The following is a 20,521-nucleotide window of genomic DNA, read 5'->3' as shown; positions in this document are numbered from 1 at the left end:
TGTCTGCAGGCTGCCAACCCAAAGGTATCTGGGACCACATCTCTGGATCCTGGAGCCATATTAAAAGCACTGCAAGTTTCTCTGGCTATTAGAGCTAAATATTGAGTTATGGCTATTATTAGGGAAGAGAAAAATAGGAGGATAAGAATAATGATTTTATTTTTATTTTAAAAGTTAAATGTGCATGCCTGAAATCATTTGGCGGCCCTTGGAGCTTCCTCATGAACATTCATGGCCCTTTACGTGAAAAAGGTTGGGGACCCCTGATCTAGAGTAATTCATTGCTCACTTACATGTTTGGCTATCTGCGGTTCGCAGGATCTTTTTGGAGCCATACCAGATTGTTTTGCAGTCATCTTGGAGTTTGTAAAACCTCTCCTTCCTCCAGGATTCGGACTTGATTTTTAGCAGCTGAGTGCCCTGCAGAATAAATTTTAAATCCTCATCATCTTGAAGCCCTGTGGAGAGAAAAAAAGCCTCCTTAATGTTGCATTAATGCAACACGCAAACGTCAAAATAGTTCAAGAGCAAAAAGGAAAAGAAGTCTACAGCGAAAAGAGGAAATTTTCATTCAAGAAAGGGCAAATATTTTGAGGAAGTTAGCAGGTTCTGGTGCTTGGAATCAGCAGTTGTATTTGCCTTCTTTATAATATGAACTGACCATTCACAGATTCCCTATTGTGAAACAGTAATCCCTATTAACTGACTCAAACATACATTGTAGCTAGTATGAAGGGCAGAGCCACCATGACTCTGGATCAGAAGGGCTAAGGCAAGGGATACAGGAGTTCATGCCTTGAGTGCCACAAAAAGACTAGGTTCTCAGGCTATCTCTAATGAATATGCATGAGTTCAATTTGCATACAATGGAGATAGAATCCTTGCAGATCTATCTCATGTATATTCATAAGATAGATCTGCGTGGATTCTATCTCCATGGTATGCAAATTGAACTCATGCATATTCATTAGGAATAGCCTGAGAGCCCAGTTTATTTGTGGCACTCAAGACCTGAACTCCTGCATCCCTGCCTTAGCCCCTCTGATTCATGGGCAGGAGGGAGGGAAGAAAGAAGGAGAGATACTGGACTTTGGGGAGGCGGGACAGGAGGAAAGGAAGAGAGATGTTGGGTTATGCAGGGGAGACAGGAGAGAAGAGAAAGATACTAGTCCTTGGGTGTAGGGAGTAGGAGGGAAGGAAGAGAGATGCTGGCCCCTGGGGTGGGAAAGAAGATAAGAGAGAAGGAAGGGAAAGGTGAGGAGAAAATCTGGACATAGAAAGGGATAGGGATACAGAAGGGTGATGATGGACAGAGAAGGACAGATACGGATACAGAGAGGAGGTACTGAATAGGGCAAGAATAAGGACATAAATATGGGAGATTCTCAACATGGCAGGAACATAGGGGAAATGCTAGACAAAGCAGGGACACAGAGAGAAGAAGAATGATGATGGACATGGAGAGAGAAGAGATTCCAAATGGATAAGGAATCCCTAGCAAGAGAGTTAAGAGAAGACAAAGGAAATCAGAAGCCAGAGACTGGGACCAACATAAATAAAAAAATAAAATAAAATGACCAGACAACAAAGGTAAAAAAAAAAAAAAAAGAATTTTGCTTTCTATTTATTGATTAGAATATGTCAGTTTGTAGGATATTAATTTGCCAAAATTAGTTTTAGACATGGCTTAGGCCTATTGGAAAAAACTCACTCATTGGTTTTCAGTCTCCAGCATAATGGCAGTAAATCTCCAGCTTTGATATGGACCTAAGGCATTTGCAAATTGTTCAGAACACTGCCATACAAATCATTGAGAATGCAAAAAAATTTGACCATGTCACCCCTCTCTTAATAATAGCCCACTGGCTACCAGTATCACACAGAATTACATATAAAATTCTACTATTAACATTAAAAACCCGCTATTCAAATCTTCTGGAATTTTTAAATACTCAGGCTAGAACCCTAAGATCTAATACCCATCACCTCCTATACTTCCATCTTTACGAGAGCTTAGCATGCATCGAACATCAGTCTTTTCCGTCACAGCTCCCACACTCTGGAATGCCATTCCAGCTGACCTACGAGAAGAACCATCTTTGGAACGTTTTAAAAACAAAACTGAAAACATTTTTAATTAAAGACGCTTTCAAGATTTAATGCAGTTTCTGCTCTTCTATGGCAGTACCTTTACTCTTAGCTCCCCCTCCCCCCTCCTTTTAGGATTAACACAATAGGCGGAATATCAAATTTTTAATAAAACTTGGAAAAAAAAACCCCCTTGAAATCACCCTTGCTGTCTCTGCTGGAGTAGACAGAAGACCATAAAAGAAAAAGCAGGTTAACCTTCAGATACTTCAAGCAGCTTCCTGCTTCCAGCTAATGCCTAATACCTAGGGGCATGTCTGTGGGCCTCTCTGCCATGGTCCTTTTCTCTGTAACACTAGTTTACTCTAGGTCACTCACTGGTCTGGTAGTTAGGACTCCCATCCTGAACTCTGAGACTGACGTCGATTGATGACCCTATTGGGATTTCACTTGACACAATTCAACAAAACAGTTTCTAAAATAACTATGAAATCTTCATAGGCCAGATCCTTCATTTCAATTCATAGTTAAGTACAACTACTGAAACATCAGGATCTTCCAGTTCAGGTGTGAAAGATCCCATGCCCTGATAACCTTTGACAGAAAGAATAATTTTACACTCCCAATCCTGCGGGTAAGACATTGCTGTCTTAATTCTAAAGCAAAAAAAAAAAAAAAAAAGACAGCTCAAATCATTCAATCTCAGAAAGATTCCTGCAGTTCTTCACTGTCTCAGAGATTCTACTAGTCACTCTCATCACTTCTTTCCAACCTCCCCTCCAAAACAAATACCGGTACTATTGGGGTGCCCAATACGTCGATCGGTCGATCGCTCAGGCAACCCGTGTCGATCGCAGAGCCATGTGGTTTCCCTTCTCTTTTTTTCCCCTCCTGACTGTAATTAATCTACCTCTTGAAGAACGCTAGCCAATCAGAGTGCTGGCAGGGCGGGGTTAGAAGATCGGTGGAAGATGGAACTTAGCGCCCTACTACAGGAGACAGAAGTGGTGCACCGCCTGTTGTGGTAAGAGCCAAGGTTGGGAATAGTGCTGCCCGATTCAAATCGATTCACTTTGGGTGAATCGATACGATTTAAAAACAAAAAACAAAAATTTTGGCCTCCCGATTCAGTGATTGACCCTTCCCCCTCGCCCCCCTAAAGCAGGATCAGCAGCGCTGCTTCTTGCTGGCAGGCCGCTGCCACTCCTGCTTTAGAGGGTGAGGGGGGAGGGTCAGTCAGGAAGGGCTGTGGTGTATGGCTTTCTCCCTGGCCTCCCACACATCCCTTTACCTAATTCTAGCAGGGAGCAGCCTGCAGAGAGGATCGCCAGTACTTTAGCGATCCTTGCAGGTTGCCATAGGCCTCAGGAGCTGTCTTCCCTCTGCCACAATCCTGCCTCTGACTCAGAGGAGGGGCGGGACCGCGGCAAAAGGAAGACAGCTCTTGAGGCCTATGGCAACCTGCAAGGATCGCTAAACTACTGGCGATCCTCTCTGCTGGAATTAGGTAAATGGATGTGCGGGAGGTCAGGGAGGAATACTCAGACCTTCCAGGGGGGTAATCCTTCAGGGGGGGAACAGGCCTTCAGGGGTGGTGGTGCAGGCCTTTGGGTGGGGACAGGCAGGCCTTCAGGAGGGATAGGCAGGCCTTCAGGGGACAGGCAGGCCTTTGGAGGGGGTAGTGCAGGCCTTCAGGGATGGGGTGCAGGCCTTCATGGGGGGGACAGGCCTTCGGGGGAGGAGGGCCCTGGTGTAGAAGTACACGGAGGGAGGGAAGAGGGGTTTAAAGAGACGTGCATATGTCGGACTTTGGGGGGGAAGAAATAATGGGTCTAAAAACAGCAGAGAGGGAGAAAGATGGTGGACAATGGGATTTAGGGAGGGAAGGAACAGAAAGGGAGAGAAGTTGGACACAAGGGATGGTGTGGAGGGGGGATAGAGATACTGGATAGGAGGGTAGTTGAGAAAAGAAAGGGAGAGATGGTGGACCCTGGGGTAGTGGGGAAGGAGGGAGAGATGCTGGATGAAAGGGTAGTTGAGAAAAGGTGGATCTGAGGATGGAGACGAAAAATAGGAAAGATGCCAGACTTCTAGGGGAGGGAAGGGAAACAGAAGGGGAGGACAGAGATGGAAGATGGATGGTTAGCACGGAGAAAGAAGAAAGAAAGAGATCCTGGCAAGCAAGTTATCAGAAGACAACCAGAGCCTGGGATCAACAAGATTTGAATAATGACCAGACAACAAAGGTAGGAAAAATGATTATATTTTCAATGTAGTGATCAAATGTGGCCGTTTTGAGAATTTATATCTGCTGTCTATATTTTGCACTATGGCCCACTTTTACTAAACCGCAATAGCGGTTTTTAGCGCAGGGAGTCTATGAGCATTGAGAACAGCACAGGGCATTCAGCGCAGCTCCCTGTGCTAAAAAACGCTATCGCGGTTTAGTAAAAATGGAGGGGGTATATTTGTCTATTTTTGTGTAGTTTTTACTGAGGTGACATTGCATAAAGTCATCTGCCTTGATCTCTTTGAAAAAAAACCTGGAATATAAATGATAATTAGCATTTTCTCTGCGTACACTGTGCTTTGTGTTTTTTAAAATTTTATTGTTGGTAAATCATTTTGACTTGGTCATTTTAAAAGTAGCTCGCAAGCCCAAAAAGTGTGGATACCCCTGATCTAACACATATCAAAATTTTGATTTATAGATTTTATTATACATTGGAGATCATAGGGACACAACATATAGGACAACACCCAGTGTCACATTATTATCATTGCCTGAAGTGTGTCTAAAGTAATGAACTAACTATCCAGTTTTTTAAAAATAATAACAATAGCACTGATGTCAGAGAAAATAGTGGCAATCTGACACTTTGATATCACATGTCATGCATAAATAGAAATGCAACCTAGTTATGACATGGAATAAAATCTATTATGCCTAAAGAACAATTTTTAAGCTCCTTAATTAAAATTTCACTTGAAAACTTAAGGGGTCAATATTCAACCAAAAGCGGCGAACAATTTTTTGCCTGCCATCGATAGTATTCCCGGATATAAATGGAGCCAAGTCCAGGCACCGGCAATGAATATTTGGTTATGTGCGACTGGCTAGCCCTTATGCAGTTATGATATTCAGCATGTAATTGGCTAAATGCAAGGCCCAGGGGCCAACAGCAGACAGTTCCCCCCGGAATTACCTCTTTGCATTCTGTATGCATTCTTACTCTAGAGCAGAAGAGCAGGGGGGAGGGATGTGCTCTGGTCCCTTCCCCATGCTACAGCCTGCAATCTTAGGGCCTCTAGCAGCATCAGTCAGCTGAATATGCTGCCTTTGGCAGCCTAGAAGCTTTCCCTCTGCAGCATCCTGCTTCTGCAGGGACAGAGTTGAAGCAGAAGGAAAGCTTCTGGGGCTGCCAAACTGATGCTGCCAGCAACCCGAAGATTTCAATCAGCAGTCTGGACAGAGAGAGAGAGATGTGCCCAACTACCCATTCCACATGGGGAGAAATGTCACACCTGACTGGGGGAAGGGAGGAGCAAAGGAGAAGGAAGAAAAAGAAAGGGAAGGGAGAGACAGATGCAAGACCATGGGGGAGAGAGGGAAGGGAAGCAGAAAGGAGAGAAATGTCAAACCACAGAGGGAGGAAGAGATTGGAGGGAAGGAGACAGAGATGCCAGATCATGGGGTAGGGTTGGGAGGGAAAGAAGGAAGGAAAGCAGAGAAGAGAGATACCACAGCATGGGGGAGGGAGGGAAAAAGAAGGGAGTGAGTGAGAGATGGAAGGAAAGGAGACAGAGATGACAGACCATGGAATGGTAAATCAAGGGCAGACACTGGATGGAAGGGGAAGAGAGAAAAAGGGCAGATGCTACATGGAAAGGAGAGAGAGGGCAGAAGTTACTACTTATGGTGTGGTACAATTGCTCTGTTAGCCATGAGTGATGTTTTGTATTAATTAACAATATGCTTGGTACTGAATTTTCTGACCATTCATGTTATTTCATGGTTATTACTAAATAAAGTATATATATATATTTTTTTTATTTTTTTTTTAATATAGAAGAGGGGGTGATAAAAAATGATTGGCTCTGGGTGTCACATACACAAGGTATACCACTGACTATACGCTGTTTTTAAATAAGCTATTCAAATGCCAAGGTTTAGCATGCCAAGGTTTAATAGATAAGCCCTTTATTGTTAACTTCAAATTTTTTAAAATATATTTTGGGTGATGAAAAATTAAAAGTTGTTACATGCAGTGAAAGCATTGTCAGAGCTGGAGAGCTAGTAGGACTTGGTTGATGGAGGGTTTTTTTTGCCACTTAAATTGTGTATCAGTGGGCAATTTGTTTATAACTTGGAAATAGATTTTGTGTAGTGTGCTAGAATTTGCAGTATTTAAAAGCACATAAATGTTGCATATGTATGTTTGGTCATGTAAATTTTATGGAGGGAAATTGTTCATCATGAGTGGGAGGGAACTGGTTTGAGGGGAATTAACTTAAGTGGTAATTTTCTAGGTAGCAATTAGTGGGTGGGAACTGCCCAGCGGAAATTGGCCAGGTGGCTACTGACCTAGGAACTAGTCAAACAGAACAAGTGGGATTTCTTTAGATTTCTACACAAACTGCATGGAAGTTTCAAGAATACTGCACCTCAGTCACAGGCCAAATAGGCATATCTGTAGATTCGCTGGGTGCTGAGCAATTTTGAGCAAGATTCTTCATTGTGTCCAGGGAGGGGTCATATGTATTGAATCTGGAACTCCCATTCATTTTGAAATGTTGGTGCCTATACACAAATAGATCCTCAAATATAGAACACAAATTAGAAATAGAAACATCAAAACAAAAACTGAATTGGCAAAACTCGGTATGTGCAACACTGGAGAATTTTTTTTTTTTAAAAAAGAGCGTTTTTTGATGACTTAAAAAATCTTTAAAAAATGGCAGATTCTGATGGTGACATGCCTTCTAGAATTACTAAAAACAAAGGGAGTCTTCTGCTAAGGCACGCTAGCCGGTTTAGCGTGCACTAAATGCTAACACTCCCATTATATTCTACTAGTCTTTAAGCCCGTTACATTAACGGGTGCTAGAATATATGTCTGTCTTTCTTTCTTTCTGTCTCTCTCTCTCTCCCGCTGTCTCTCTCTCTTTCTCCTTGGCCCCCTTTCTCTGTCTGTCTTTCTGTCTTTCTCCCTGCCCCTGTGTCTTTCTTCCTTTCTGTCTCCCTCCCTCCTGCTGTCTGTCTGTCATTCCAGCCCACTTCCCTGTGGAGCAGCAACAACATTTCCCTCCCCCCCCCCACTTCCCTGTGCAGCAGCAGTATTTGCCTTCCCCTCCAGGTCCCTGTGCAGCAGCAGCAGCATTTCTCCCTTCCCCTTCCCTTTTCTTACTGTTATCTGGCCTGCTCCGTTCAGCCCCTCCCCTGTGTTCTGGCCTGCTGTGATCTGGCTGCTCTGTTTAGCTTCCCTTCCATTCCCGCGGTCTAGCCTGCTCCATGCCCCCCCCCTTCCCTTATAGCGTTCCCCGCAGGCAGGCAGGCCCAGCTTCTTCCTTGCGGCTCGTGGCTGTAGTCCTCTTCTTTGTCGGCCCCCCTTCCCTTACCGCGTTTCAAAGTTTTTAAAAAAAGTTTACAGGTACCGCGGCAGCTCCTCTCACGATCTCCGCCAGCGTGGAACCCTTCTCCGACACTGGTGCGGCTCGAGAAAGGAGGCAACGCCGTGGCTTTTAAACCCTGTAATTGGCACAGCACAGGTGCAGAAGACAGTCCTGGAGACTTGTGCATGCGCACTCTGCCGACCACGGACCTACATATGAGGGATCAGGGAACACGCCGGTAAGAGTGCACATGCGCAGTTAGCATTTAGCACTCGCTAAATCGGCTAGCGCGCCTTAGTAAAAGACCCCCAAAATGCAGAAAACTGTCACTTTAAATTCTGAGAAACTGATAAAACCACTGAAAAGTTCCATGCTTTAAATAGCTCTTCCCAAATTCTTATGGCATATTAAGTGAGTGAGTCATACATTACACTCATTGGATTAGATTGGTTCATTTTGGCTGAAATAACCAATCGCTGTTCCTTCTGTGTGTTATGAGCACATCTGCTTCTGGAAGCTTGAGTGGATTACAGTGAAGAAAGCTATAGCTGGAAAAATCGGAGGCACCAGATCAGCAGAGCTACCAACATTTGGAGCCTAGAGTAAGCTGATGTATTGTTGTTGCAAATGCAAGCAGTGTCTCACTTCCAGCTCACCACACAATTGTTTCCCACGTACTCACCTTTATAGGACCCCCAGGGACCCCTGAAGAAGACTTTTTGTCGAAACGCGGACTGTGTTGGGTCCTATATCCCTAGCGGACTAGGTCCTTTAAGGCTCTTATGTGGATGATTTATTTTTATGTGGATGGAATTATTTTATGTGGATGATTTCAGTGTACTTTTTGGAACTTTGACAATTTCAAATAAAGTCCATTTAGGAACATTGTCACTCCACAGAGTTTTTTTGGGGGGAGGGCTTTTTTTTGTTTTTTTTCTCTGGATTTTCTTCTTTGTGAATATTTGGGGGCCAATTCCTTTTGGGGTTTTTTTTGTATTGTTCTTGCACCAGACCACTGCTAAACTTGGGCCTAGGCCTGAGAAGAACTCTGATACAGTAGAGATACACTGAAAGGAAGGGAAAAAACTAGAGGAATGGTAGACCAAAGAGAAAAAAAACAACAACAGTAAAGCGAAATGTGCATAGAAACGCAAAAAAAAAAAAAAAAATAAATATAGGAAAAAATAGTTAAAGAAAAATTTCCCGGCTTCGAACAGATTTTGTTCAAGTGCCCAGGTCTTTGAAATGCTGTTAACCACTGCTAAAAACTTAGTAATGTAATGTAATGTAATGTAATGTAATTTATTTCTTATATACCGCTACATCCGTTAGGTTCTAAGCGGTTTACAGAAAATATACATTAAGATTAGAAATAAGAAAGGTACTTGAAAAATTCCCTTACTGTCCCGAAGGCTCACAATCTAACTAAAGTACCTGGAGGGTAATAGAGAAGTGAAAAGTAGAGTTAGAGGAAAAATAAAAATAAAATAAACATTTTAACAAGACAGCATTGATCTAAATACTTTGGAAGGTATGATCAAATGTTGAAGTGGTACAGATTGAGTGTTACTATTTGCTGTGCTTTCTTTTGAAGCATTATATATTATAGAGAGGCTATAACTTTCTTTTTAAGGTTTTTTTTTTCTTCATCGACTTATTTGTGCCATGTGTTATAGTAGTCACAGATTGGACACACCCAGCTGTGGATCGAAAATGAAATGCTGTGTTTAAGATGCAGACTTCTGGTGCACCGCAGTAGTCTCTAGTCTCTAATAACATTCCTCACTTGGAATATATGGAAAGCTAAATTATATGTGGTAAAGCTGTATTCTAAATTTGGGAAGAGGTGCTCAGAATCCTAGGCTTGCATCAGTGCTTGCAGTTTCTGTGTGAATGAAATAAGCGCCTTGGAAGTAAACATTTTCTTTTTAGGACTGTGCAGAGATGGTCTGGCTAGAACTTCTTCAATCAGTAGCTCTAGGTTTCAAGTATATTTATTGCCGCAAATAGGAGGGAAGATGCAAAAGCCACACATAGCTGTAGTAATCTAAACTTTTCTGGTAATGCACATTTATTTGTTATTTCTATAGTGCTGAAAAGGTGTACACAGAGCTATACATTTTAACATACAATAGACAGTCCCTACTCAGAAGAGCTTACATTCTAATTTAGACAGGACATTACAGGGTTGGGGAGATTATGGTAGAGGAAATGATACAGTGGGTCTAGGTATCTGACAGCAGTGAGTGGGAGTTAAGAGTTGAAAGCAGTTTCAAAAAAGTGGGCCTTTAGCTTGGATTTGAACACTGCCAGGGATGGAGCACAACGTATTGATTTAGGCAGCCTGTTCCAGGTGTATGGCATTGCAAGAAAGAAGGGACGGAGTCTGGAGTTGGCAGTTTCCCTTTCTCCACCCTTCAGTATACAGTGGTACCTCGGTTTACGAGTGCACCGGTTCACGAGTGTTTTGCAAGACGAGCAAAACATTTGCAAAATCGGCGCCTCGGAAAACGAGCTTGCCTCGATTTGCGAGCAGCGCCCCCCGCAATCCGGCACCCTCCCCCCCCACTCGCGTCGCACCCCCCGCACACACACCACCCCCCGCTGTGATCTGAAATCCCCCAGCACCCACCCGAACATGCTGCTTACCCCCATCTGGCCACCGGCACCGGCACCAACGCACAGGACATGCCGGTGCCGGTGCCCGAAGATCTGCGTTCTCTTCTTTGCTGGACCTTGAGCATCTGTGCATGCTCAAGGCCTTCGAGTTCACGCTCTCTCCGAGATGGAGCTGTAAGTTGCTTGTGCAACCAAGAGTGCTGTCCAAGCACCTCCCGTACTCTGCTCATGTATACACCCTCCTTAAATTTGCGCACTTAACAGCTGCCCTTATAGAATAGAAAGTAGGGTGCTAACAAATGCATGAGCTACATTTTGGTGTATATATATATGTGCGCTGAGGCACCTAACTCCAGGCACCTAGTTCTAGAACTGTCTTTTATAAGTTAAAGGTAAGTGAGACTGGGACCACTCAGGACTTAATTTGTGTCAGAACAGGATGGAATGGCGTTCCAGCACTTCTTTTGGCTCTGGAAGTGACATCACTGGCCCCAGTGTCCACACCGCCCACTGGCATCTCTCTGCGGTTTGGATTCTGTCCCTCCTGACCCTCCGCAGCCAGCAATCCAGCAACTCCCCTTGTCTCTCAACACCCCAACTGTGTGCCTTTTAAAAATTTTCTTCTCTTCTAGAGGTCAGCGGCAGAGAGGAGCAAGTCACATATACAGTATTGCTCCCACCTATGCGGAAGCAGGACATTGTGTCAGAGAGAAGGCTCTAGGGTTAACACAAGCAGCGTGTATAAATTGCTGCTTGCTGTCGCAGACTTCTAGAAGACAACTTTTAAAAGGTACATGGGATGGTTAAGAGAGACTAGAGGAAATGCCAGATTGCTGGCTGGAGAAGGTTTAGGAGGGAGAGATGCTGGACCATTGTAAAGGCCAACCAAAACTGCTTTTCACATTTTCAATGGAAACCAAAACTGCCACTGAAACTATCTGAAAGCTTTTGACTGAAACCGTAACTGCAGCTGACACTGAATCCAAAAACTCAAGCTTGGTGGTGTGAATGTATACAGTGAAGTCAACTTGGGATCGTCAAAGTTTGCATTCTGGATCCCTTTGCTAAATCCACGGTATCCAAGTCAGAATATAATAATATACTAATGAAAGATCGTATTTTACCTCCTAGCAAAATAGCCGCCATACACATGGATCGCAATTAATGAAAACGGGCTGTACATGAAAGAAACCCCTCAAACATCTCACAGCTGAAAGAATTCTGCATTGAGGAGTGGGCCAAACTTTCCTTAGACCAATGTCAGAGACTGGTAGATGGCTACAAGAAGCGTCTCACTGTAGTTATTTCAGCCAAAGGGGGTAACACTAGCTATTAGGGTGTAGGGTGTCCTAATTTATTCCCCAGTTAGAGTACACATTTTTTGATATGTGAACTTTTCTTAAGAAAGAACTGATTATTTCATGAGCTGTCCTATTTTTTTCACAAAACTGTATCTGTGACATAGCCATGATTCTATAAACGGTGCCATCGCATGATTGACATGTGATCGGTGCCACATCGGTGTCACAACGCAATTTATAGAATCCAGGCCCTAGTGTCTGGTAAAGGACCATGAGTATTAATATCAAAAACATTACCATGCATGCTGCTTCTGTTTGAAATCCTCACTGCTAACTGGCTCTCTTGTTACTGAAGACTAAGGACCATCTAGAAAGTATTTATCTTCCGTAGGGATGACCGGGTGGGGGGGGCTTGAAGATTTTTCTTTGAATTGAAGGGATAGTGCTCGTGTGAATCAGGGGAGCTGCTGTGATTAAGGGATTGTTTTTATAGACTTGAGTGAGGCTGTGATGGGGCAGGAGAAACATCCTTTATTGAGTTGGGAGTATTGTCATGGGAGAGAAATCAATGCCTGAGTTGTAAGAGAGAGATAGGGATGGGATGCCTCAGATGACTTTCTTCTTGTCACAGGAGGAAGTTCCCACTGCTAACTACGGTAGTTCATTCAGTTTGGGCTGGTTCAAAGTCAGGATTTTTAATGGTACTGCGCATGGCAGCTAGAGGGTCTGGAGTTTTCATGCACAGAGGTCTCTTGGGACTTTTTCTTGTGGCTTTTAAGAGTTAATTTAAAGGAAGGGAAGAGGCTTCGAGATACCCCCCCGGCACCTAGCATAGGAAAGCCTAGAAAAATGGCGTCGGCCACGTGTCAGTCATGCTTAGGCGTCGTTTACAGAATTTCACCTAGCGGCGCCCACGTGAAAACTTAGCCGCCAGAAATATAGGTGAGAGTTTTAAAGGCCTACATTTCAGGTGCCTAAGTTTTTGGAGAATCGTGCTTAGCAGCGCCTAAGTTACGCTCCACCCATAGAAACACCCACTTAGGCATTAGGCGCCGTTAAGCACCATGCGATAGGTGCCTATCTTTTATAGACTCAGATAAGCAATTATTTTTTTTCTCTCCAATTATTGAGGCTATTAAGGGTATTTGCCAATTTAAGTGATGCGCCTAACTTTAGACGCCGTTTATAGAATCTGGGCCACAGTGCGCAGAAATATCACTTTGGCTTGCCTCCTTCCATATCTACCTTGTCGTCGTCCCGTCCCCCTTCCCCCCCTCCATTGCCACTTCAATTTTTTTTCTCCACAGACATTTCTGGTCTACATGTCCCATCGTGACTGACAGATCATATGGCTCCAGCAGATCCTGAGAACTGTCACCACCGATCCAGGCAACCAACCTCCTCATTCTCAAAATAAAAGAAAGCTCAAAGATACCTAGATATGCCCAACCCAGTGTGCAGAGAAAGCTGGTGATAGTCTCATGTTCTTTGCACAGTTAAGCACAACAAAATATATCCCGAGAAAGATTTTCAGAAAATGCACTTTTTATAACTTTATAGCCTTGCCATCACCTAGCCTCTGAAGCCATAACTTCTATTTTTAATTGTTGTTGCAGAAGAAAAATAACCTGAACGTCTCGCGCTATGCAGTAATTATATAAAAACATATAGTACAGGCCACAATGCTGACGCCACAGTAATTATTACAAAATTGCAGCTAACAGTTCCTGCTGCCTCCTCCTCCACCAACCAGTACTGCTCTCTCTCCTCTATTTAGCCCATGCTCTCATCTGATTCCTAACCACTGTCTCCCACCCCCATATGCCTTCTGCTGCTTTTAACACCCTACTTCTGCAGCCACCAGCAGCCCTTCTTCCTCTTGACCAACCTCAGAAATCTATTACATCTGAGCCACACTCATCGTTATGTCTCTGTTGTGTTTCACCTGTATAGCTGGCAGCAGTGAGGGGGTTACCAATGTCTACAGCAATAAGAAGCTAAAGGCAGTAGCAGGATCAGACCCACTTCTGCAGGATCACTTGTGGAAGTGAAGTAGTAGAGGCGAGTTGTGAGGGAGTCTACAGGACACTGTTCTTTGTCCTTAAGAATACTCCCTCACAGAGAGGACCACCTTAAGTCCCAAAGCCCTGCCCAAAGAGCGAGGGGTAGAGCCAGGAGGACAGCTGCCAGAAAGTATAAAAGGAGGGGGTCAGCGTTGGGTTAAGGAGACCCAGAGAAGGAAGAAGCGGATCCAAACTGTTATGTCTTCACCACCTACCCTAACCTACTGAAGCCAAACCTTAACATGGATAATTTGTAGGAATCTTATTCTTGAGGCCTGGTTGGCACCAGTCCAGCATTTGTACAACCCATGAGAAAGAAACTATGCTTTGGGGCCTGTCTATCACAGGCCTATATAAAGATTTTCTCTGAATCTCAAGAGATTTACATCTAACTTTCTGTACCTGTGAAGTAACAGGCCTCAGCCTTGAGACAACCTTTGCAACCTTGTCTAGCTGTATAATTTGAAGGCTTAGCCTCAGCCTTTGTTCACATTATCACATAGATTGAGGGATGGAAGAGACATATGTGTTGACTAGATCAGTGTTTTTCAACCTTTTTACACCTATGGACCGGCAGAAATAAAAAACTTATTCTGTGGACCGGCGGTTGAAGAACACTGGGCTAAGTCGTGGGCCAGACCCCGCCATCTCTACCCAATGTCCACCCCAGACACCACCCCCATAATAGTACTAATTGCACCTTGCACGTCCCTTGCCTCATCTGGAAACTTTCCCTCTGATGTTACAACGTCAGAGAGAAGGCTTCCGGATCAGGTGCAGGATGCCTGTAGGAGCCACTGCCCGTGGCTTTGTGCACTGAATCAGTTAGGAAGAGGGAGCTGGCTCGAAGATAACGCCGCATCAATCACACCGTGGACTGGCGGTTGAAGAACACTGTTTTGGGCCTGATGCACATGCTGGCCCTGTGGACCGGCAGGAAATTTTTGTGGACCGGCACTGGTCCATGGACTGGTGGTTGAAGAACACTGGACTAGACTGTAAACTCCACAGCGCTCTGTGTGGCCAGTCCATTTGAATGGTGACTCCTCCCATATCTAAATGGTGCTGATGTGAACATTTCTAACTTGGATGTTTTTGTGGTCAAGAATGGCGAATAAATTTAGACGTTTTGGCATCCTGTTTGAAAATGGACATTTCCGTGCTTCCGACTTTAGATGTTTAGCAGGAAGCATCCAAGTTGGACTTAGACTTCTTTTTTGAAAATGGCCCACCACATCTGTTGTCCGAGGAAGGTGATTTTATAGAAGTCATTGCATGTCAAAAACACAGAGCGTGTTGGGTTCTTTACACACCAATTGTTTCTACATCAACCACCCTCTTCATGAAAAAGTATTTCCTGATGTTATGTCTAATTCTACCACCCTGCATCCTCAGTACATGTCCTCTAGTTCTATCACCTCCCTGTCTTGCCTGAATAAGCAAGTCAAGCAGACCCCAAAAATATATTGGACATGATAGGGGATAGTGCCAACCCCTGAGATACTCTACAGCATTAAGTGAAAGGGATTGGGACTTGTATACTACCTTTTTATAGTGATACAACCACACTCAAAGTGATTTACATGCAGGTACTGCAAGCATTTTCCCTGTCTCAGTAGGCTCACAATCTATCTAATGTACCTAGAACAGTGGAGGATTAAGTGACTTGCCCAGGATCACAGGGAGCAGCGGGAATTTGATCCCACAGTGCTGAGGTTGAATCCAAGGTGCTGAGGTTGAAGCGCTACGCACTACACCACATTCTCCTCAAATGTAACAGGTGAGGTTCCATCTTGAAAGTTTGGATGTCATGTACTGCCTTTCTATGGCTACAAAGAAGTTACATAGTATGAGGGGCCACTGAAAAGTTCTCAGCCCAACTAAGAAGAGAATAATGTGGAGCCAAGAAACTTACAAGTTATTCCACACCTTTTCTTTTTATATCATTGAAAAGTGTGGCATAGCTTGTAAATTTCATGGCTCTACATCAGGGATCTCAAAGTCCTTCCTTGAGGGCCGCAATCCAGTCGGGTTTTCAGGATTTCCCCAATGAATATGCATTGAAAGCAGTGCATGCACATGGATCTCATGCATATTCATTGACGTGCACAGAGTCACAAAGAGGCACAGTGGGCATAGAACCCAGTTCCCCAGTTCCGCTGCACTCACCACTAGGCTACTTCTCCAGTTGGAATGGGAAGATTCATCGTGGCCGTTTCATCGTGGGACATTTTAAACATGGCCGTGATGAATTGTGCCCCGGTGGCTCTTGGTACCACTTCTCCACCTCCCCCCACCTGCCAGCGCCTCTCCCCCACCGGTGCCTCTTTGCCCCCCCCCCCACCCACACATACCTCTTGAAAAGTTTGTCAGGGCATCTTCCACCCCCTGATTGGCTCCTTTCTGACATCAATTCCTAGTCGTGACATCAGAGAGGAGAGAAGGTCGGCGCGAGCAGGGGGGTCAAAGATGCTGCTCGTGCTGGCAAACTTTTCAAGAGGTATGTGGGCCAGGGCGGTACTCCTATATTGGGGGGGGGGGGTGAGGATGTGAGGGAGCACTCCTACTGGGTGCTATGGGGGGTGCTCCTACTTTTTGGAGGGGGGTGGGAGACATAGTCCCCCACAAGAGATGAGGTGCTGTCATGGACAACTCATCGTGGCCGATTCAGCAATGAAACAGCCATGCTGAATCGGCTGCAATGAATTGGCCGTGATGAATTGATCTAGACCCTCTCCAGTATAGGCTCAGAAATTCAAGAATGATATAAACCAGGGGTGTCCAACCTGCGGCCCAAGGGCCGCATGTGGCCCCGTGAAATATTTTCTGCACCCCTGGTCGAGAGCGATGCAGTGTTTTCCTCTGCTGCCCACGGGTGTTTACCATCTTGTCGGCTCTCTCCTCTGTCTTGCTGCAGGGTTTGCGCTGTTCCAGAAACATTTTTTTCGGCCAATGAGGCCCAGGGAAGCCAAAAGGTTGGACACCCCTGATGTAAACCATTGAAAAACGTTACCTCTCAGCCGTCTACATCAAGCAGGTTAAAGGCAACTAATGGTGACCAATGTAGAAGTTAAGTCTAAAGCCACAATAACAGCTTGGTCTAAAATATATGGATTTCACTTAGTAGCGCTACCAAACTGGTTTTGGTACTATGTGTTTCCTCAGAACCACACTGGCATGGGTGTAGTATATTCTTTTTGTTTAGAGCAGGGCCTCAACTCAAGATTTCCACAATGAAGATGCATGAGATTCATTTGCATACAATGGAAGCAGTACATGCATATCGATCTCATGCATATTCATTGTGGAAATCTTGAAAACTCAACTGGGTTGTGGCCCTGGAGGACTGTGATTGCCCAGCCCTGGTATAGAGAGTCATTAAACAGAGGTAAAGGGAAGTTTACCCAGTCTTAGAAATAAAAGCGACATTACAAATTGGTCAATACTTTACCAGTGATGACACTAACCCAAATAAGAACTGTACAGTTTATATCAAACCATAAAAAGTATGAGTTTAGAAAATAGTTTAGAAATTCTACTATATGATATTTGCATGATGCTTTTATTCCTATGCCAAAAAATGTTTATAATGCTGGATGTCTCGGGGTTTATTTTCCTCCTATTTTATTCTATTAGATCTCATTTCATTTCATTTATTTATTCATTTATTTATTTGTTTTTTCTTCTCTTTAATCCGTTCGATATGATAATTTGAGGTCCTAATATATTGTGCCTATAATTGACATATCTTGTATTGTTATATTTTGATACAGCGGATTTATGTTTCCTTATGTAATCTTGAAAATAATTCAATAAAAAGTTTGAACTAAAAAAAAAAAGGAGGTAAAAAACAAGACAGCATTATAAACATTTTTTGTCATACTAAAACGAATGCTGTATATTTAAAAGAAAGTTTTATGCTGTCATTTTTAGAAGAGATTAGCATTTTCTATTTACCCACTTATGGATTACAGTCGTCGCTGACATTAAGCGGGACTTTGGAAAGTTTACTGCAATGGAGATTCACGGCGGATTCAGATAAGTGGATGGGATGCTTTGCAATACATGTCTTGGCTCTAACCCCCTCTTTTATAAAGCCGTGCTAGTGGCTGTCACCGGGCAACAGCCCCAAAGCCCTTTAAATCTCTATGGGCTTTGGGGCCGTTACCGTGCGGAAGCCACTAGCGCGGCTTTGTAAAAGAAGGGGTAAGTATTCTCACAAGTTTGTTTTCAGTATTGTCCACTCCAAGCAGTTAGTTACTTAAAGCTTTTGTATGCCTGGATTAAACCCAGGGTTTTTTCCCCCTTTTCTTTTTAGGGAGTTTTTTTCCCAGGGTTAGTACATCCGGAGCTGGCCTAGGATTAAATGGAGTTCCCCTTATAGGAGCTGTTGCCCCTGGGAACGGTTTTTGGTCCTTTGGACTTTTGAGGCCATTTGTGTAAGCTTAACACTGTTTGTTCAGGGGAACAATTAAGATGTGTTTTTTTTCTATTTTTTGAGTATATATATATATATATCCCATGTCTTATCCCTACATTATTTGTAATATTGGATTTTTAGAAAACAGCCAGCCAAGCCCAGATTTCTTACCTGGCACCAGAAAGAAAGGAGCACCTTCTCCTCTGTCTGGATGTCACTTTCTTGCAACTCCAGTACCAGCATCCTATCAAACTTCAAGGAAGCCAATAGAATTCAGAGCACCGTCATCTAAGAAGCATTACTAGCTAAAGACACAGGAACACATTTTTCCCCGTCCCCGTGGGAACTCAATTTCCTGTCCCATTCGCGCAAGTTCTATCCCTACCCCATTCCTGCAAGCTCTATCTTAACTGTATAAACCTCGAACACTTATGATTTTAAAGTGTGTGAGGCTTGTACAGATGATACAGAACTTGCAGGAATGGGGCAGGGACAAGAACAGAACTCGCAGAGACAGGATGCGAAAATGAGTTCCTGCGGGGACAAATGTGCACCCGTGTCATCAGTGGCGCACCAAGGGGGGGTGGGGGGGAGATCCGCCCCGGGTGTACGGCTTGGGGGGGTGCACAGCCAGCCAGGTCTGGGTCCTCCTGCCCTTCCTATCCCCCGGCTCGCGCCTCTGCAATCTTACCTCCCCCGCTGACAAGAAGTCTTTCCGACGTCAATTCTGACATCGGAGAGGACGTTCCGGGCCAGCCAGGCAGTGATTGGCTGGCCCGGAACGCCTTTCTGACATCAGAATTGACTTTGGAAAGACTTCTTGTCGGTGGGGGGAGGTAAGATTGCAGGCGCGGACCGGGGAAAAGGAAGGGGAGAGGTGACATAGTAACATAGTAACATAGTAGATGACGGCAGATAAAGACCCGAATGGTCCATCCAGTCTGCCCAACCTGATTCAATTTAAATTTTTTATTTTATTTTTTAAAAAATTTTTTCTTCTTAGCTATTTTTGGGCAAGAATCAAAGCTTTACCCGGTACTGTTCTTGGGTTCCAACTGCCAAAATCTCAGTTAAGACTTACTCCAGCCCATCTACACCCTCCCAGGCATTGAAGCCCCCCCCTGCCCATCCTCCACCAAACGGCCATACACAGACACAGACCGTGCAAGTCTGCCCAGTAACTGGCCTAGTTCAATATTTAATATTATTTTCTGATTCTAAATCTTCTGTGTTCATCCCAAGTTTCTTTGAACTCAGTCACAGTTTTACTCTCCACCACCTCTCCCGGGAGCGCATTCCAGGCATCCACTACCCTCTCCGTAAAGTAGAATTTCCTAACATTGCCCCTGAATCTACCACCCCTCAACCTCAAATTATGTCCTCTGGTTTTACCATTTTCCTTTCTCTGGAAAAGATTTTGTTCTACGTTAATACCCTTCAAGTATTTGAACGTCTGAATCATATCTCCCCTGTCTCTCCTTTCCTCTAGGGTATACATATTCAGGGCTTCCAGTCTCTCCTCATACGTCTTCTGGCGCAAGCCTCCTATCATTTTCGTCTCCTTCCTCTGGACCGCCTCAAGTCTTCTTACTCTTTCGCCAGATAAGGTCTCCAAAACTGAACACAATACTCCAAGTGGGGCCTCACCAATGACCTGTACAGGGGCGTCAACACCTTCTTCCTTCTACTGACTACGCCTCTCTTTATACAGCCCAGCCTCCTTCTGGAAGCAGCCACTGCCTTGTCACACTGTTTTTTCGCCTTTAGATCTTCGGACACTATAACCCCAAGGTCCCTCTCCCCGTCCGTGCATATCAGCTTCTCTCCTCCCAGCATATACGGTTCCTTCCTATTATTAATCCCCAAATGCATTACTCTGCATTTCTTTGCATTGAATTTTAGTTGCCAGGCATTAGACCATTCCTCTAACTTTTGCAGATCCTTTTTCATATTTTCCACTCCCTCTTCGGTGTCTACTCTGTTACAAATCTTGGTATCATCTGCAAAACGGCACACTTTTCCTTCTAACCCTTCAGCAATGTCACTCACAAACATATTGAACAGGATTGGCCCCAGCACCGAACCTGAGGGACTCCACTAGTCACCTTTCCTTCCTTCGAGCGACTTCCATTAACCACCACCCTCTGGCATCTGTCCGACAGCCAGTTTCTGACCCAGTTCACCACTTTGGATCCTAACTTCAGCCCTTCAAGTTTGTTCAACAGCCTCCTATGAGGAACTGTATCAAAGGCTTTGCTGAAATCCAAGTAAATTACATCTAGCATATGTCCTCGATCCAGCTCTCTGGTCACCCAATCAAAAAATTCAATCAGGTTCGTTTGGCACGATTTACCTTTTGTAAAGCCGTGTTGCCTCGGATCCTGTAACCCATTAGATTCAAGGAAGTACACTATCCT

At 44.3% G+C, this 20,521-nt stretch overlaps 1 protein-coding gene across 2 annotated transcripts in view; it reads right to left on the bottom strand.

The window, feature by feature from the left end:
* PLCD1 (phospholipase C delta 1) overlaps nt 1–20,521 on the bottom strand; it is a 170,214-nt gene that overhangs the window by 105,108 nt on the left and 44,585 nt on the right. For both annotated transcript variants that reach the window (XM_033931741.1, XM_033931740.1), the window contains exon 2: nt 294–458. In XM_033931741.1, the coding sequence (XP_033787632.1) occupies nt 294–458 (165 nt within the window). The remainder of the gene's footprint in view (nt 1–293; nt 459–20,521) is intronic.

Source organism: Geotrypetes seraphini, chromosome 2, assembly GCF_902459505.1.
Source record: "Geotrypetes seraphini chromosome 2, aGeoSer1.1, whole genome shotgun sequence".
In the NCBI taxonomy this organism is placed as follows: Eukaryota; Metazoa; Chordata; class Amphibia; order Gymnophiona; family Dermophiidae; genus Geotrypetes; species Geotrypetes seraphini.
The sequence above is the reverse complement of the archived record's forward strand: the minus strand, read 5'-3'. Positions and strand labels throughout refer to the sequence as shown.